The sequence below is a fragment of the Eubalaena glacialis genome, chromosome 6 (assembly GCF_028564815.1).
Source record: "Eubalaena glacialis isolate mEubGla1 chromosome 6, mEubGla1.1.hap2.+ XY, whole genome shotgun sequence".
NCBI classification, from domain to species: Eukaryota; Metazoa; Chordata; class Mammalia; order Artiodactyla; family Balaenidae; genus Eubalaena; species Eubalaena glacialis.
In genome coordinates, this window is record NC_083721.1 from 79466025 (window position 1) to 79487328 (window position 21304).

Genomic DNA, 21304 nt, shown 5'->3' on the forward strand with positions numbered 1-21304 from the left:
GAATGCAAAAGCAAAAATTTGGCTTCTCTCCACTAACTCAATTAAGATCCCTTCTAGCTCATCAAGCTGAACAAAAAAGTACGTTGAGGGCATGTGACAATGGAAAATAAGAGGACATGACACAAAAGAGTTGGGCCAGGAAATTTTATGTTGAAATCTGGGTGTGAGGTATCTCAGTACATGAGATTTCTAAATATGTAGGTCATTAATGCAAATATGAAAGGGCTTTATGATTTCTCTATTTTCCAACTTATTCTATTGATCATTTCTTTAGGATTTGTTTTAGATAGATGTTTTTGGAAAAAAGCCATTACAACATTGGTATATCTGAGAACTCTAGTCTCTTTCAAGGTAAGCATTAGTAATATATCTCTCCCACAAAGATTCAGCTGAAAAATACTTCTTAAAATGACTTTATTCAAAAATAATTATATACATACCAACAATTTGTATACTTTTTACCCTTTAGTAAATATCCTAAAGGATATGAGTATCTAGTAACCTCAGATACTTCTATGTTCTAATATCAAAGCCAGTAAACAAAATAATCATGTTTTGATTTTAAGATTAAAATGATTTTATTGTCTTATAGCATGTAAAAGAAAATATAACTAACTCATCTTCTTTAATATACATTTCCATTTTAATAATTTATTTTCACTTTGTCATGAATAATCCCTTGTCATTTGCTTCTTTAGAATGGTTATAAATTTAAAAATTCAAAACCTTCATGTTAACACTCTTTTACTTAAGTAAATATTTCATATGTTTAGTGGGATACTTCAACTGGTTTTGTACTGTAAGACACACTGCTGGCAAACGGGTCTTATGCTTTCCCAGGTTTAGGTAATAAGCACAAAGTTGTCTCACAAATAAATGGGAGATTAGGTATATAGAATGTTCTATGAATAACAAACACGCATAAAGAGAGGATCTACTCATCATTTGATTATTTAATCTCTTCAGCCCTAGTGGAGGGTGGGCTGAAATTTAACCATTTCTCCCCCAAGTACAAAGAACCACATGAAAGACTTGAGATGCTTCTTTCTAACATACTCTTTTGGGTTTAAAATAACAAAGACTAAGAATCTCTTTATATTTAATCATTAAATATATAAAGGTTATAGACAAGCATCTTATTATAAATAAAACATGGTTTAGGGCAAAAGCTTTAAGAAAATTAAAGGAATTTTTGCTTAATAATTACAGCTCATAAAAACTAACATACCATATATCCAAAAAGGTCTAGTTTTAGGTAGACTGAACTGAGACATCTGGAAATTAGGTTATTTTATTATTATAGTAAGAACACCACCACCACGACAACCAGCAGGTACCATGATTTGAAAAGAAAACTGTATTTGTTTTGATTCAATTGGTCTAAATTTAGCAGATAATTATTGAGCAGAGTTTTAGGAGAATTATATAAGATAGTTTATAATAGTGACAAATAATGGGGACAACTCAGAAATAAGATTAATTGCCTTTTGTGAGTAAAACAGAAACATACTGGATCTCATTGGCAAAGTCAAGAGACAGAAATGATCTTAGGCCAAAAATAGAGTGAAATCTGATCAAATATATTAACATATCTAAAGGAAAAATGTGTAGTCAAGGATAGAGAATTTGTTGGTTATTGTCAGGGCTGAGGAACAAGAAGAGAGGTACATTTTATTGGGTCTCCAGCTTTATCCTGACACATGTATATTCTGGCTCAAGAACATGAGTATCTATATGGTTCTCTCAGTGTGTATATCTTTATGGAGTTAGCTATATGGAGATGGATTTATCAGGCTATCAAATTATCCATTGACCTCCATTTTTCTGCCATGTCATATTCGTCTAGCAACATCCTGAATCCAATTTGCTATCCCCTACAATATGTCTACAAGAAAAGAATATGCTTATCAGCCGAAGGAAGCTTATTCAAGATGGCCATATTTCCCATTTTAAGAGATGATACATTGGCTTTCTCATTTTCATATATCAGTCTGAGTGTTAACAAAGAAATGATCTTGTGCTGAAGCATCAGGCCTCTAAGCTTTCAAGTTTGAGAGTTAGCTTTGAATTGACATGTATTCACTAAGGTAATACCATGCTGTGGAAACCAGATGCTCTCTATGGATGACACCCAAGCCCCAAATAAGGTCCTTCTCTATAAACTTCAACAATTCTATTGGTCATCTTTTGAAATGTATCCTTGATACTACCACTCTTTATCACCTTAGTACAAAGAATCATCAATTCTCATCTAGAGCAATAGCCCCTAGATCTGGTCTCTACAGTCTGTTTCCCACATAGCACACAACCAAAGTAATGCTTTAAAATGTAAGACAATAAAATTCTTATGAGAGAAAAGTCAACCCTTTTTTACATCTAGACATGCAGCCCTGCTCCCTAACAACTGATCTCATCTCACCTCTCCATTCTTGCCCATGCTGTTTCAGTCACTCCAATCTCCTCGCATCCTGGAATTCTCTCTTCCCCAGATTTCTTCCTTATTCTCTTCAGATCTCTACTCAAAGTTCACCTCATCTGAGAGGACTTATTAGATGACATCCCATTTCATATAGGATTCCTTCCAAACCTGTCATTCTCTCTACATAGCCCTTATCTTGCCTCACTTTTATGCAGAGACTTAGCACTACCCAGCACATCATGTGCTTATTTGTGAACTGAAGGTATCAGTTCCATGACAGCGGGGATGAGTTTTTGCTCACTAGTGCCTGGAATAGGGCTTGGTGCATAAATGGTACCCAGTACATTTTTTAAATCAACAGTTGCAAGAGAAATGTGTAATAACAAAGGCTATTAGATTAGCTTCCAGGAATCTAGTCCTGCCTTTGCCCTCAATTAGACTTCTGTGTGATATTTGACAAGTCACTGGCTCCCTATCTTCAGCTTCTTTATCTATAAAATGCAACTAATAATAGCTCTGTGGCTCAAATACTATATGTGAAAGGGTTTTACATAATAAAACCCTGAAAAATTATGAGAGATTTGGACAAACAAGATATCCAGGCTTACAAACAGGGTAAGTGGCAAAGTTTAGTGAGAAGCACACTGAATCCTGAATGTGAAATGCTGACTAAGTCCCAACTCACCCACTGACCAGCTCTGTGACTTTGGGTCGCCACCCTTTTAAGCCTCATATCCCTGATGAAAGAAAAAACTCCTTTTTTCAATCAGATTTTTCAGTCATTTTAAAGAAGTTGCACCTTAGTCATCAGGGAAAGCATCAGTGACTAAGGATTTTTTAATTAACTGCTTCTCCATAATTTATTCAATTAACAAGTTATTCACTGAGCATCCATATGTGCCAGGCTCTTTTCTAGGCGTTTGGGATAAATCAGGGTATAAAGCAGACAAATATCCTCATGGAGCTTACCTTCCACTGTGGAGAGACCGGTAAGAAACAATAAACATAAGTAAATGAAGTGGTATTTTGGAAGGTGATGTGTATTATATGGACAAAATAGCATAGTAAGGAACTGGGAATTGGAAATGTGGAAGGGGAAGGGGATGAGGTTGCAGTTAAATAAGAGGCCATGACATCTGAGCACGCACTGCCATTGAAAGACTTTCTCTCCTCCTCCTTCCTCTTTTATTTTTTTGCTCAAAAATTTGATACTATAAATATATTTTGCTTAAAATTATAGAAAATATGTACTCCCACTGAAGTAGCAGATTATAATAATAAACCTTTGAAGAAATATTATTGTAAAAACCTTTGAAATTAGTTAATCTTTTCATGCAGAAATCTGTAAGCTTCTTACAAAATGCAGTTGATCTCATAGGGTTTCTTAATACGATTTCTTTAAAAGAAGCAAAATTTTCATTGCAAATGAAATAAATAGTAATATCTTTAAAACTCATGCATATTCTTCAGTCCACTTGTTTTGAAACTCATGAATTTTAGTGCTAACTTTTCTATTCTTGGAAACTGCTAAAGCAAGGGGGTGAGTGGAGGAAAGGTAGAAAGGCAGAGGCTTTTCTTATGTATATAAGACAATGTCCCATCGTTTGGGTTTTGCCTTCCTAGGAGGGCTGCGTGCACAATGACCAGGCAACCATACCTCGTAGGATCAGGAAAATGGCAAAAGGGATGTTAGGCTTCCTGAGAACAACCACGTAGAGTTTGAAATGGCTTTCTAGGCAAACACAAACAATTGATCCCCTCCATCAGCCCTCTGGATTGTAGTGTGTGACTAGAAAAGCCACCAGAGGAAGACCTGTTGAGTTGGGCACTCTAAGAGGGAGAGAGTTGGAATTAGTTTATGGGTCATATTTAATGACCTTGGTGAACTGTTCGTCACAGAACTGAGACATACGAAGCAGTCATTGTTTTAGCACAGATATTCACTATGTTAGAAATTTTTAATGCCCCAATAAAGACCTAAATTTTAGGGCATGACTAATTAAGAAAAAGTCCAAAATGACAGAATAGTCATTTTTAGCCTAAAATCTTAAACTGAAGAACCACATCATTATTTGGGTTCCTATCTGGTTACAGCGACCCTCCTCCCTGAGTATAAAAAACCTGTATATCCACCTGCAACCTGGCATAGAACATTGGTGTCTATTTGTCAGTGCTTCTGGAGTTCTTGGAAGTGACAAAGTGTGACACAAATGCTATTATTTATAGTCTGTCCCTGTTCAATGAAAAGAATCCATGGGCTGCTGCTGCCAAGAGCAGCATTAGTTACCCAGCCTGACAATTTCATTTCAGGGTTCTCGTTGGTTGAGACTGAACAGAGTTCTTTAGGCAATGAAAATCATAGCCCTCCCTTATGACTAGCGAAGCTTATTTCAGACCCAAGTTGCCTCTGGTTTCTAGTAGTGTTTGCACTGAACACGTTCTCATATGGTTTGACATGACAACCAAAGCCATTTTGTCAGAGAATAGATTATAGGTGTGGCCAGCCACCACCTCTAGTCTCAAACCTAATTCATTTGCCTTTTTCACTTTTTTCAACTTTTTTTCCCCTAAGATTTATTTCTGTTGTTATATGGATATGAATTCCAATAGGTCAGGTCCCTGCCTGCCTTGTATCTCCTATTTGGTCCTTTACTTGATCTGAAACAATGTATCAAGTAAGGGAAAGGTAGATAAAGAGTGAGAGAGAGAGAACAAAAACATAAAAATGTAGAACAAAAACATTCTAACTGAATTAAACAATTATTGAATACCTACTATGTTCAGGACTCAATATTAGACATGGTATATATTCAGAAATAGTTAAGAGCTTAGTTTTTTAAGTAAATACATAGAAATACCTTTACAGAAATATAAATAAAGTTCTATGGCATATGAGAAAAGAAATATAACACATTATTTGCAATGATAAGCAAAAGTGTTATTCACTCAGCCATTCACTTCTTTGTTTATTATGCATTTGCAAAGCACCTTCTATATACACTCAAGGAATATCAAAATAAACAAAGTCCCACCACTTGAAAGTTGTATAAGTAGGTTCTCAAAATTCAGTGTGATCAGAATCCCCTAAAGAGTGTGTTAAAATACAGATTGCTGGGCCACAACTCCAGGTTTTTTTTTGATTCAGTAGGGCTCAGATGGGGCCTGAGAATCAGCATTTCTACCTTGTTCTTGGGTGCTGCTATTACTGTGATCTCAGGATTATACCTGGAGAACTACTGGGCTAGAGCAGTGCTTCTCAAATTTAGTGTCCATGAATCCCCTTGAGTTCTTGTTAAGATGTAAATTCTCATTTAGTAGGACTGATGCAGGACCCCAGATTCTGTAATATTCCATGTACTTCGCTTTGAGTAGTGAGGGTTTAGTAGGTGGACAGAAACTTGTAAGGAAATATGCACAAAAGACTTATGAAATAAACAGTCATTAAGCAAACCTTGAAGAAGGGATGGGGTTTTTGCAGGGGGCCTGTGAGAGTGTGCAGACAGAACAGGTTCAGGGCAGGCTAGGGGTGTGAGAGAGGGAAAGGGACAATAGATTTTGATCAGAAATGGAAGTGTGAGGTGGTATGATTTGGGACTGCAATAACTTCCAGTAATGAGGAAGTCCAGGACATGGTTATATGGGATGTAACTGGAACAGAGCAGAAATGGGAGCTCCTTGAGTTAAGGAAGCCAAGGAAATGTGAGACTACATTATAGGAAGGACATCAAAAGGATACTGAAGTTCCCAAAGAGCTGGTAGAAGTAAAGAAGAAAATGGAGCCAAGTTACCGAGGAGAAGCTCCTAAAGTCAGTCAGTGCATCGTCATGAAGTTCAGTAAATCACTTTGACGCAAGAGGTTTCAGAAGACATGAAATTAATGAGTGATGGTGGGTAAACAATGATCTGAAAACAGCAGTGTTGAACATGAAATATGTTAGGTCCATCTCTTGGCCCTCTGAATAAAAAGGCTTTGCTTCTACTAAAGAACAATGGGTAATATGGGCATTTTCAGAGAAAGAACAGCTTTCAGTTAAGACGAGCTAGCAGAGGAGTACAAGGAACAAAAGGTCAAGGTGGTGGCAAGTCAAAATACCACACTGGAAAAAATGTCACATGGGTAGTGGAAATGGGAAAAAAGCTGAATTAATTTGGATAGAGTTGAGAGAACGTGGAAGAGGATTCTATTTACGTCACCAAATTTCATAACAGAAATTAGGGAATGAGGGATTTGTGAATTATTAACAGCAATGGGGGAGCAAAAGTAGTGATTCAAAATAAACAACAACAGTTAGAAAACAATTAAAAGTGAGTTTTTGAAGTAAGAGGTCCCGAGCTTCCAAAGTGGGCAATTCCAAGTTTTCCAAGTTGAATCCTTGTGTATAAGGTCCTAGTTAGGATGGCTGAAACTCATTTATATCCAGAGACAGAATAGATTGTTTTCAAAATTTTTCCTGGGTTGTTTTAATGGTAAAAATTATCCTTGATAACATTTCTTCTCTTTAGATTCAAACCATTTTTCTAGAATGTTAAATAATTAGTTTTTAGGGTCTCTAAGCATTAAAACAAACAAGCAAATAAAAACAAAAACAAAGAAATAAAAACTAAGGACAAAAGTCATCCCTACATAGAATCTACTGAGAGTTAATTAAGGTATGACCATAAAAAAATAATGTTATAGAAATCAGGATCCTACTCATCTCCACCAGTGTCCAGCTATTTTAACCTGGGCAGATTACACAGCCTCTCTGTGCCTCAATGTCTTCATCTGTAGAATAAGGATAAGAGCTATTGCCTATACAGCACTTACTATGTGTCAGTTGCTGTCTTTAAGTCCTTTGTACAATTAACTCATTTAATTCTCAAAGCCACTCACTCAGGTAGGTGGACTATCATCGTGCATGAGAAAACAAACACAGAGATTAAGTTAGAAGATCTAACAACTGGCAGAGAATTTGAACCAAAGCACCCTGGTCACAAAAACCAGTCTCTTAAACATTATACTACTGTCTCTTGGTTAGTAATAGATAATACTAGTAAATACCTCTTAAGGTGATTTGAGAATTAAATATGTAAAATTAAATATGTAAAGTGCATAGAACAGTTTCTGACACATAATAAGAATTCAATAAATGCTAGATATTTAGTGGCTTATTTCTCATCCTCATTTTCTAAAAATACAGGGTCAGAAGTTGAGATCTTAGAAAATTAGTAATCGTGGTTTCTGTAGTTATCCTAGTTAATAATAAAAAAAGTGCTAATTAAAACCATATGTCATCTACTAAATTAGCAAAATTTTAAAATAATATCTAAAACTGGAACTCTTAGGCAAAATTTATTGGCATACCCTTTTAATGAACAATGTTTTCCAGAAACTTGAAAAAGTATATACACTTTTATTTGCTAACCCTCTTACTTCTTAGCTGGCAGCATATTCTGGGGGAACAGAAAAGACTTTAGATCAGGTTGTCCTGGTTTCAAATTCTGACTCAGGTAAAAATGAAAATACAAAGAGTTCCTTCCACATACTAGTTAAGTCATCTTGGTTCAGCTAGTCATTTCTCTGAGCATCATTTTCTCATCTGCAAACTGGGCATATTACGTAGCTAAGAAAAAACAGATTACATGAAATAACAAGGGTAAATTACACAGCAATTTGTATAGATTGAACATGTATTAGTTGCTTTCCTTAAATATTTGGTTCATGAAATGAACCCAAGAAAATAACTCAAAAAAGGTGGCTATATACTATTTTTAATTTATAATAACCAACCTAAATATTCAATAAGGGAAATAAATGTATTAAGTTGCATTGATATGATGAAATCCTTATGCGGTTACTTATCATAAATACAAAATATATGACAAATGGAAAGGTCTTATGTAATTTATTTAATAGAATATTGAAATTATTTTATGATTACAATTTATATATAAAAATTATGGAGCTAGAAGACGACATGGAAAACAACTGTTTTACTAGATTTGATTTTTGGCTTCTACTATTGTTGAGAACATGTCATTTCTCTAATAATTTTTGATATCATTAATATCAAGTCACAAATACTTTTATCTGAATATTTCATCTGAGAATATCTAAAGTGCTCTGACATTTATGTTTCGACCTGAGCTTCAAAGATCTTTCTTTAACTTGTACTTAATTCAGATGTTGCTAGAAGATCTGCTATAGCAAAACCCAGTACTTAAAAACTTTGAATTTTTAAATTTCTTATCATATATTCATTTAATAAATATTTACTGAACATTATTGAATAATTTTGTAGTTTCCAATAAGCTTGGACTATTTAAGCCTTTATCATTTCCTTTTTTCTATTCCTCCTTGTCACCCCAACAGACAATATCTATCAGTTTATTTAAATATTTGCTAACTTACAAAACTCCTTTAAAATTTGCTTAGCCACTCAGATAAACTAGATATCAATACTAAAAAACATTTTTAAATAAAATCCAGAAGTTATATATTTTGTCAGTTTTTTGGTGTTTTTATTTTTGATATGTGGCTGTCATAATTTCTCTCACAAAATTCCCAATTTTACTTTTGCAGAGCAAAGCTTGAACTAGTTTTTAACAAACTGTTTTGTGATATTTTTAGCTTTTTCAGGAATATTCTATATTCCCAAGAAGCAAAGATATACAGAGCTTCTATGAAAGAGAGAAAGAAGAAAGGGAGGAGAAAAGTAGAGAGGGAAAATATTCAAGATTTAGAGGTAAAACTGTATATATATTTTATGTAGGAAGATAAGGTGGGTCCTCAAATGTCAGATAGAAGAGCAAGTAGTGCTTTCATAGACAAGCCTTTCACTCAGTGAAGACATGATTCAACATAAGATTCTATAAAGTGTGCCACATTCACACCAGTGCTAATGTGAAGAGAAGTCATCCAGTGAGATCTCTTCACTAAGCTTGAAATAGTCATTAAAGCCACATTAGCCTCTACAGGATACTAAAAAATAGCTTATGCAGGTGCATAGATATATCACATTAGATTGAGATGCTGACTTTTGATTGCTCATAATTTAGTTTGAAAATCCTGTCAAGAAGAAAGTTTTTCATTCATTGCCTGAATAAAAGTGTTCAAAAGAAAAATAAAATGGAAACATACATCTTATTAGCACTTTTTACTTAAGGGAGGTTGCAATGAAAAAAGTTGGAAGAAAGTGAGTTTTCCCATGGAAAGCTTCAATAAATTATTTAGGTAGTTAAGAAGTAAATGACACTACTAAGTTCAAGCACAAAAATGGAAACACTGAGTCAGAAAAGAAAAAGAAAAGCTAATGCTGAATTTCAAATAAAATATCTAAAGCTTGATATTTTTAAGGAAGCTCTAAAAATTGACCACCTTGATGAAATGTCAGGATATGACTGGGGGATAAGTTAAATACAATCAACATGGGGGATAAGTTAAAGACAATCAACAAACTTAAGACATGACACACTTAACTTTAGAGGCAAAAGTCTCTATTGCAGTGTTACCCCTATCATAAATTTGTATGTATTCTATTATTTATTTCAATCTACATCACCATCTGTAAAAAAAGCTTACATTAAAAATCTATTCTAGGGCTTCCCTGGTGGCGCAGTGGTTGAGAGTCCGCCTGCCAACGCAGGGGACACGGGTTCGAGCCCTGGTCCGGGAAGATCCCACATGCCGCGGAGCAACTAAGCCCGTGCGCCACAACTACTGAGCCTGCCCTCTAGAGCCCGTGAGCCACAACTGCTGAGCCCGCGTGCCACAACTACTGAAGCCCACGCGCCTAGGGCCTGTGCTCTTCAGCAAGAGAAGCCACCGCAATGAGAAGCCCATGAACTGCAACAAAGAGTAGCCCCCACTCGCCACAACTAGAGAAAGCCCGTGTGCAGCAACGAAGACCCAATGCAGCCGAAAGTAAATAAATTAAAAAAAAAAAATCTACTCTAGGTAACCATGTGGCTGATTAAATTATCACACTAGCTTCCAATTTTGTACTTCTTTTTTTTTTTAATTTTATTTATTTATTTATTTTTGGCTGCATTGGGTCTTCGTTGCTGTGCACGGGCTTTCTCTAGTTGTGGCGAGCGGGGGGTTACTCTTCATTGCAGTGCGCAGGTTTCTCATTGCGGTGGCTTCTCCTGTTGTGGAGCATGGGCTCCAGGCGTGCGGGCCCCAGTAGTTGTGGCTTGCGGGCTCAGCAGCCGTGGCTTGCGGGCTCCGGAGTGCAGCCTCAGCAGCTGTGGCGCACAGGCCTAGCTGCTCCACGGCATGTGGGATCCTCCCGGACCAGGGCTTGAACCCGTGTCCCCTGCATTGGCAGGCGGACTCCCAATCACTGCGCCACCAAGGAAGTCCCCAATTTTGTACTTCTTGGCTCAAAATGCTTTATCAGTCTTATTATTATGATGCTGGTATTGCCCTCAATTATGAGAGAGCTGCACGAGTTCATGGAAAGTGCAAATGGGTGCTGTTCAACTTGACAAATTAAGTTTGTTCATTTGAAACAAAAAAAGATGCGAGAAATTTTAGAGTGGCAAGGAGATTTTCAGCCCTCATAATTCTTCTTCTAAACTTAATTATTTCATTCTGAACTTGAAAGAGTCTAATTCATAATAAAAAGAGTCAGATGTAAGTGGAGAATGGAAGGCAAACGATAAGAATAGAGTGACAATTCTCTCCCTCTAAATTATCCCCCAAATATTATGGCTTAAGGTAAAACAGAAATGTTAATAACTGTCATTTCCCAAAACATGACAAACCAAAAAGTACACACCACCCCATGTCCATGTCTCATACTATTTTAAATGGAACAAAGTGACTTTCAGAGGCTGGGAAGTGCATAATTACATAGGCTGGAGTCTTTGGACTTTGATCGTAATTATAGTGCTTTATCCATCCATCACTTGTTGCTTGAGGAGTATTCCTTGGTGAGTTCTTTAAAAGAGATAGAAACCCTGTCAGGACAAATTTGAGCTACAAAACAGCTAATCAAAAACTTGGCTCTCTTGACTTGAAACAGATTGAAAATTGCCACTTTAATCTCACAATCCATTTGGCTTTTAAGTAAAGTGAAAACATGAAGTCTGTCTTTGGAAAGGCATGTGGTCTCTGCTGTTCATACCACTGGGGGTACCTTTTTACGAGCTTCAACTGGGACATTGGGTCCAAGTTTGTCTCACTGTCTCAATATTGGGTGTGCATACAAACAAATCATCTGGTGTGCTTGATAAAAATGCTGCTTTTGCATTCCTTCCTCTCACCCTCAATTTCTCAGAGGGAGGCATCAGTGTAATTTAAACCTAAAATTAACTGGGAAACTTATACCACCAGAAGGCCTACAGCTGTTTTTTCCCAAGAGTGGTCTGAGACGTACATGAATCAAAATTGTTTGTTTTTGTTTACAATGCAATTCCGAGGCTCCACCTGGACTTATCAAGTCATAGTCTCAGGGTGTCGATGTAACGGCTCTCTGAATTCCTGACAGCATCAGAAGTGAATGTGTATATTACTGTATTTTTCTGAATCTGAAATTGAGCATCACAGTTTGAGTTACCTCCTAAGAGTCAAATGTATTTCCCTATGAAGCATTTTGAGAAACCTTAACAGATGCTACTAACCAAAGTCACCCTTCAAACTTGCTGCTTTCAGAGTGGGTGCTTTGCACTTGCAGTTCCCAGCCTGCACATCCAGGGCCTTCTACCCTTCCTTGCACCTCACTGTAGTATTTCTTCTTTTTTTTTTTAACATCTTTATTGGAGTATAATTGCTTTACAATGGTGTGTTAGTTTCTGCTTTATAACAAAGTGAATCAGTTATACATATACATATATCCCCATATCTCTTCCCTCTTGCGTCTCCTTCCCTCCCACCCTCCCTATCCCACCCCTCTAGGTGGTCACAAAGCACCTAGCTGATCTCCCTGTGCTATGCGGCTGCTTCCTACTAGCTATCTATTTTACATTTGCTAGTGTATATATGTCCATGGCACTCTCTCACTTTGTCCCAGCTTACCCTTCCCCCTCCCCGTGTCCTCAAGTGCATTCTCTAGTAGGTCTGTGTCTTTATTCCTGTCTTGCCCCTAGGTTCATGACCATTTTTTTTTTTATTCTATATATATGTGTTAGCATATGATATTTGTTTCTCTCTTTCTGACTTACTTCACTCTGTATGACAGACTCTAGGTCCATCCACCTCACTACAAATAACTCAGTTTCGTTTCTTTTTTACGGCTAAGTAATATTCCATTGTATATATGTGCCACATCTTCTTTTTCCATTCATCTGTCGATGGACACTTAGGTTGCTTCCATGTCCTGGCTATTGTAAATAGACTTGCAATGAACACTGTGGTACATGACTCTTTTTTAATTATGGTTTTCTCTGGGTAAATGCCCAGTAGTGGGATTACTGGGTCATATGGTGGTTCTATTTTTAGTTTTTTAAGGAACCTCCATAATGTTCTCCATAGTGGCTGTATCAATTTACATTCCCACCAACAGTGCAAGAGGGTTCCCTTTTCTCCACACTCTCTCCAGCATTTATTGTTTGTAGACTTTTTGATGATGGCCATTCTGACCGGTGTGAGGTGATACCTCATTGTAGTTTTGATTTGCATTTCTCTAATAATTAATGATGTTGAGCATTCTTTCATGTGTTTGTTGGCAATCTATACCTAGGAATAAACCTAGCTAAGGAGACAAAAGACCGGTATGCAGAAAATTATAAGACACTGATGAGAGAAATTAAAGATGATACAAATAGGTGGAGAGATATACCATGTTCTTGGATTGGAAGAATCAACATTGTGAAAATGACTATACTACCCAAAGCAATCTACAGATTCAATGCAATCCCTATCAAACTATCAATGGCATTTTTCACAGAACTAGAACAAAAAATTTCACAATGTGTATGGAAACACAAAAGACCTCGAATAGCCAAAACCATCTTGAGAAAGAAAAACGGAGCTGGAGGAATCAGGCTCCCTGACTTCAGACTATACTACAAAGCTACAGTAATCAAGACAGTATGGTGCTGGCACAAAAACAGAAATATAGATCAATGGAACAGGATAGAAAGCCCAGACATAAACCCACGTACATATGGTCACCTTATCTTTGATAAGGGAAGCAAGAATGTACAATGGAGAAAAGACAGCCTCTTCAATACGTGGTGCTGGGAAAACTGGACAGTTACATATAAAAGAATGAAATTAGAACACTCTCTAACACCATACACAAAAATAAACTCAAAATGGATTAAAGACCTAAATGTAAGGCCAGACACTATCCAACTCTTAGAGGAAAACATAGGCAGAACGCTCTATGACATAAATTATAGCAAGATCCTTTTTGACCCACCTCCTAGAGAAATAGAAATAAAAACAAAAATAAACAAATGGGACCTAATGAAACTTAAAAGCTTTTGCACAGCAAAGGAAACCATAAACAAGATAAAAAGACAACCCTCAGAATGGGAGAAAATAGTTGCAAATGAAGCAACTGACAAAGGATTAATCTCCAAAATTTACAAACAGCTCATGCAGCTCAATATCAAAAAAACAAACAACCCAATCGAAAAATGGGCAGAAGACCTAAATAGACATTTCACTGTAGTATTTCTATGTGTGAAGTTCTTCTTTGGATTCCCTGAGGTCTAGGATGGTATCTTACTCATACCTTCTATCTTCCCCACTCAGCACCAAGAAAATAAATAAGCTCATGGAATACTTTAGTTAAACAAACAAATCAAAACAAAGTTTTAGTTTCCATACCTACAATTTGAGGATAAAAATCCGTTAGGTGGTGAATTCAATTCCTATTGCTGCTGTAACAAGTTACCACAAACATGTGGCTTAAACCAACCCAGATGTATTATCTCACAGTTCTATAGGTTGGAAGCTTGATACAGATCTCACCGGGCTGAAATCAAGGTGTTGGCAGGACTGTGTTCCTCCTGGTGGCTGTAAAGGAAAATGTGCTTCCTTGCCTTTTCCAGCTTCGAGAGACAGCCAGCCTTCCTTGGCTCCTGATCCTCTTCTACGTTCAAAATTTGTTGAGTCTTTTCTCACCTCACATCACTTTTATTCTTTCTCTACCTCCCACTTCCACTTAAGGACTCTTGCGATTACACTGGGTTCCACATGGATAGTCCAAGATAATCTACCTATTTTAAGGTTGGCTGATTAGCAGCTTTCATTCCATCTGCAACCAAATACCCCTTTGCTGTGTAAGTTAACATATTCACAGGTTTTGGGCATTAGGACGTGGCTATCTCTGGAGGCCATTATTTTGCTTACCACACCTGCCCCAGTGGATCAGCTATGTAATGTGTTGAATAACACTTTGTTAATCATAAAGTTCTATACAGACCTAATAAAATGTTATGTTCTGTGGTAGAAATAGCATTGAACAGGGAAGAGACTTGAATTCTAGACTTGGTTCTGCTACTATTTTTGTGTGTGTGATTTTGGGCAAATCACTTAACCTCTCTAAGGTTTTAGATTTCTCAATTCTAAAGCAGAAGAATTGAGACAAGATCATGTCAAGACTGATAATCATCTTTGTGCTTAATTTAAAGATGATATAGAGCAAAATGGAACTTAAGGTATGCCTCCATGAGGACACAATTGTTGCTGGGAAGGAATCTCCAGTTCACTGTTGTGCCATACCCACAAGAGTAGAGCTAAGCAATACCCTAAGGGGGTGCATTTCAGACTTTGGTTGGGTTAATATTTAATTCTCAATATCTTAGTTGTGAACAGTTGGCCAGAAGTTGTTATCCCTACTTACCTCATGAGGAAACTTTGATTTAGATAGCTTAAGTGATTTTATGAAGGTCACATAATCAATGAGTGGTGGAGTTACGACTATTGGATAATAGTCTTTTGACAAGTCCTATGTGCCCTCAGCTGACACACTTCCCTGCCTCTCTGCCATTTAAATGCACTCACAGCTCAGGAGCGGCATACAGAATTATAATACATCATACTTTTGGCTAACTACAGTGGGTCATAAAGGTCTTTTGACATGTATTCTTGTGAAAATTATAAGGGTTGGAGGCAGATTTTTCTTGACTACAACTGGTGGCTACATTAGTCCCTGCTGATAAACTGTACCTTTGTATTTCTTTATGAACCAGCTCTTCCTGTCCTCTGCCTTGCTTCTTTTCAAGTACTGACCTAACAACCTACACAGACTGCAGCATGTCGGCTCATTCCTTTCAGTCAGACAGAGAAACTTAGTGATTCTGGAGCTAGCTAAAATTAATGGTTTAGCCTTATTAAAAACTGGTCTGCTCATTGAAATGGATGGATACATCCTTAATTGGCATCAGCAATTATATTATTAAATGTTATATCAATTTTTGAAGTTTCCATGTGCTCGTAAACAACACTATGGGCACCTTTTTCATGTTTTTTTTCTACTGGGTATGATCCTGGGAGGAAAAAGAGCGTTTGAAAAAAGAGTAGATGGAGATAGTTTAATAAAGGGACTATTGATCAAGGGAGAAGAGATATGGTATGGCTTTTTGGAGCTAGCAGTGTCTACAAATGGTTACCACTCCTATGCTCGAAGGAAAAGGAGAGGAGAGAGCAGTTACTCAAACTCAAGACGTCCGGAACTGTGGTAAGAGCCCCTACAGGACCCGCAGCCTTTAGTAGAAAACCTAGCAGAACAGCAGGGAAACATATACCCCAAATTCACTCTCCTCCTGCCCTTCGATCTCCTGCTAGAGGTGCCCACTGGTTGAACCCAAGAGGAAACCAGAGGAAAAAGGAACTGTCAATGCAATCTTCACAAGTCAGATTCCTGGGATTCAGAACAAGAAGGATGTAGGGTGGATGTGGAGAAGCAAGTGGAAGACACTCAACACAGAACTACATCTGTCTTTATGCGACTGCATTTGACAAATAAAATGATCCTCCATTGTAAGTTCACTGTCACCCACTCCCCTCCTCCTCCTTTTGGGATATATTTAGAAAATACCGTTAATAAAGTTGACCTTTAAGCTAGTAAAGCATAAAATTCACAATCAATATGTAATTTACAAAGGAAATACTTCTTACTCATCCATACAGTACTTTAACAGTTCGAGCTTCTTTTGAGTAGAGGGTGACTGAAAAAAATAACTCAAAATCATTTTACAAGTGGTTCAAATAGTAAGATGTTTTACTTTCTCTTATTTTTAGTCCTCAGCTATCACAGTGTTTCAAAATTTAATCTGGATTCCTTTTTATCATTTTAACTGGTTTATTTCCAAGATGATATTTGGAGGAATTTAATCTGTCTTTTAGAATTACTTGGTTAAAGAGATTTATGTTAAAAACTAGGTGGCAATTCTAAGAACTAAAGGGTGCAAGAAGACCCAAATTATAACCCAAACCATAAATTAACAAAAGTTTAACTTGTAAAATGCTAAATTTTAGATTCATTTTGAATATTTACTAACAAAAAGTAAACAGAACTCATTGTATATGGTTTTAATTTATAAGGAAAATGTATCTTACCCTTTGGCTCTTATTTATTGATTTTGCATAATTTCATCTATTTTTGTTAAAATTAAGTTAGCAATAAAATGACAAAACCTGTGATTTGTCCACCTTCTCTTCTTCTTGTAATGGTCAATAGCATCAAAGGGGAAATCTAAGCTCTATAGTTTAAGTACTGTTTTGATTTTCAGAAAAGTTTTTGTAAAGACTAGAGTAAATTAGCATCCACATCAGAGCACAACTAAATACATAATGTGTCAATATGTTCAGGTGCAAAGGAAAAAATAACAGAGGGTGAAATCTCAATTTTAACTGAGAGAATGATTACCATCATACTTTGAAATGTATATTAAAATTGGCTTTTGGGGAATGGCATTAACATTCAGTAGTAAATGATAATAGCAGCTCTCATTTATTCTATTTTTTGATAAAAAGACATTTATGCATTAAGGTAGCTTAGAGTTAAAAATAACAAGAAATCCTGTTCTTTCCTTTTTTGAAAATTCTCTTTTATAATTTCTTTCTAAAGACAAGGTCAGGAAAAAGACAAATTTAACTATGTAGATGACTATGATTATGGAATGATTAAATTTGGTCTTACTTAAAATAGATTTTGTAAACTGAGAACTGCAAGGGTTGTCTGCTTAGAAAAACCAGCTCAAACTCATTCACTCCTTAGGCATCAAAGAGAATATTGTTTGATTCTTGCTTCGACAATATATAGTATTATAGATTTCTTATAGTGATATCCCACTTATTCATTCATTCATTTATTCACTAAGTAGTCTAGACAGAAAAATGGTAATAATTCAGTCCTTGAAATATCTGACAAAGCAGTTAAAATACATGAGACAAATATATGTTATTAAATATATAAGTACTATAGAGTTAAATAAATAAACATTACAGCTATATCTTACTCATTTTTGTATTTCCAGTGCCTTGCACAGAGTAGATGCTCGGCAACAAATATTTTTCTTTCGTTTACTTGCGGATTAAGTTTCTATTACAAATGGAAAGTACATAATCTTGCCTAAAACAATTTATTTGGCAAATAAGTATTCCCTGACCACCCTGCACCACCATCTCACAGGTCCCCAACATGCCCCCCCTTCCCCAAAAGTGACACTCACCATGATTAAAGTTCAGGGATTCAGCAAAATTTAAAATATTTTTAAAGTACTATTATTATTTTAAATTTTACAGTCTGACAAAAACTGAGGTGATATTTGCTCCATGAATTAGCTGGTTTCCGGGACACTCCAAAAAGGAATTTCTTCATGTATTTATATTTACAGGCTTCCCTCATCAATCACTAGAAATACCTCTGGACAGAGGTGTACACGATTGACATGCGGGTTGCTAGTCAATAGAAAAAAATTTCTTCCAGAGCTGAGATAGATCCATGTACCTACTTTAAAAAAGTTGCCATCAAGGGAAGCATTATACAGCAAATGTTTCATCACAATTATCCTCTTAGAAATATTATTTCAAAGATTTTATTGAAGTAGAAAATTTTGAGGCTGGAAAAAATTTTGAGAACTAGAAAATCTTTAGCGTTTTGCTTTTTATGCACCCACTCCCCAACTCCAACGAAATCTTATGTAAGAACGTGAACTCCAGAGCCATTCATTTTTGCTACTATTGTTCATGGCACACAGCAAGGCAGGAATCAAATCACCATTCGCATTTCCCATTTCAACCTGGAGGACCACAAACTTGCTTCCTCTCTCTCTTTCCTTTTTCTTCCTTTCTTTTCTTACTTTGTCAACCATTCCATTTACATTTCTCTCTTACTTTTCCTCTTCTGCTGTCTCACACAGCCCACCAAACATCTCACAGGAAAAGAAGCTACGTCTACATAGCCCACATTAATGTTTACATGGTGACAAATCTTATTAATGAAAAAAGATCACACAGTTTCCTTAACTGCCTGAGCAATGTGACCGTGAGTCCTGGCCAGAGAGCCCACTGGACTGCTGGGATGAGGCTCTAATAGGCACCATGGTGAATGACAAGTTAACTCCTTTGGAACCACACCGTTTTCAGCAATCATAGGACCTCCCTCATTAGTCTCAGAAAGTAAAGTATGAAATTCCAACATCAAATCTCATGCTGTTAAATTAACAACATCACACTGCTACATACGACTTGAATATCCCCCATAACTTTATGACTGGAAAAACACTGTTCAGATTTCATTTACCAGTTTAAAAATAGCAAACTCTAATTTGAAACACACACACACACACACACACACACACACACACACACACACATCGTGCATGCTCACTAATATTCCCTCTTAGTGCTAGGCAAACGTTCCTTCCTATAAACAGAAATACAATTGAGTATAATTGTTAAGTTTTAAAAGTCAGATTTGTCAAAAGATGATGTTTGTTATGAAACAAATCAAGAAGAAAATATGCCACAGAGCCAAAATGACAAGCCACAATCTGTTTGGTATAACAATGGCTATTTATCTATTTTTAAGGTATAAATCAAAATTATTCTGTGTTTCTTTTGACTTGAAGATCATCCACAGACTATTCTATTCCTGTCCAATGAAATGTCTTCTTCTTGGGTTGGTGAGTGCTGATCTAGGCAAATAACAGATCTTAAACATCTTAAAATGGTGTGACCATTTTTTAAGAAACCATGGGAAGATGGTCTACAAACTTCGTTACTTTGTACATCCAGATAAGAACTAAAAAAAGAAAACTAGAAGAGATGCCCACAGACCACTTTAAGTCCACAGAAAGTGCAAAATAATATCACTGTGCTCATAAACAAAGAGAGGCTGCTCTTTGTACACAGCAGAAACACTCATCATACACAAGGCACTCCAATTAAGCTTTGATAGAAGTTACGTCACGTTTAAACTCACCGCTGGATGTAAGGGTCGGGACAGTACTGTAGGGTGGCACACCGTGAAGTTTCAAAATTCATTTCCTTCAACTCTCTTTGATATCAACAAATGGAGAACAGTATTATAACATATACACATATACCTGTGTATACATAGATATAAAGCCAGAGGGCTAAAAGCAATAGGGTCAAATGCTATCAGACATAGAAGGGTAGACACTTCCCCCCTTCACACACATTTGCAAAGAGGCGGAGCGTTTCTTGATTTGAGCCAATGAGATTCATCAAGGGACTAAAACATCAGAAACAGTCGAATCTTACCAGCTGGGCATCCTCTCTAAAGTTGTTCTTCCCCCTCTACCACGGCTTTAGAGTCCTTGTCGTATAGTGGCCACACTTGTTGGCAGCTTGGAGTCATCTCTGAACTTCTGGTCTCTCTGGTGATTGGATGCTGGCATGAATGGCATCAGAGTTTAATTTCAGCAGCCTGGACTTTCACAACAGAACAAGAGCTAATGAGTGTCCACCCTGCTCCAGCTAATTAATGTTTCCTTGTCTCTGCATACTGATTTGATTTGAGGGCTTCTGTAACTGCTTCTGGAACTAAATATTTCACAGAGCTGCTTAGGAAGTTGTTTTGTTTTTTTTCTTCATCTCCACCTCCACCCCCCCTTCCCCCCACCCTTCATTCTCCCTTTCAGCCAACCGCCTGTTGTGGTCACAATCTCAAATAGCAAAGACAGGGAAATTCCTTGATTATATTTAACCTAGAACTCACTCTTCGTCTCAACTAAAAGAGATACCCATTCATATCCCCTTAGCTTTGCTTTCCCTAAATTAAAAAAAAATAATAACCTTGATTGAGTTTTTCAAATATCCTACCTCAAACACACACACATAATTTTCTTAAAGTAATATTAAAATGGAAAATAATGCACTATTTTCAACTATTTTAAAGCTTACAAAATTATTTCAAATTGCCTGTTACTGAAAACATTCGAGTTCTTTCCATCTCTCTCAGTCTCTCTCACTCTCTTATTTATGTCATTGTTTTTTCTGGTTTTGGTTTTGCTTTAGCTCGAGCTACTTTGGAGTAAAACCGTTAACTTGTTCATATATCCAAAAATTAATATAATATCAAAAAATCTACATACAGAATAATTCACTTCCTTTCTGAATACAGGCTGTAAACCTATCATGGTTTTGTGGATTTGGATATTGAATGAAATATGTTTCAGAAGCTAAATTAAAATAGACTCCAACAGAAAAAAACAGCATGCCCAAGTGTCACTAACATGGCAAGTTCATAACCTCCTTTCACCCTCAACCATAGGTGACCTGTAAATTGGTGACATCAGAAGTTGTCAAAGTTGTGAGATAATCTAAAGTCATTTCCAGAGCAATTTGACATCTCCTTTTGAGAAATTTTGGTTCAAAATGTGTTTCATAAAAGTATTTTATTTGTTGCTTCAGCCAGGATAGAAGGGAGAAGCTATTTAAAACTCGACATTCTCTTCCTTACTTAGCCTGAGAGTGTC

At 36.5% G+C, this 21304-nt stretch overlaps 1 protein-coding gene across 4 annotated transcripts in view; it reads right to left on the reverse strand.

Annotated features, from left to right (window-relative positions):
* Positions 1-19847, reverse strand: part of TP63 (tumor protein p63) — a 220224-nt gene extending 200377 nt beyond the window's left edge. For all 4 annotated transcript variants that reach the window (XM_061193281.1, XM_061193280.1, XM_061193282.1 and 1 more), the window contains exon 1: positions 19786-19847. In XM_061193281.1, coding sequence (XP_061049264.1) covers positions 19786-19847 — 62 coding nt within the window. The remainder of the gene's footprint in view (positions 1-19785) is intronic.
* Positions 19848-21304: the final 1457 nt, after the last annotated feature.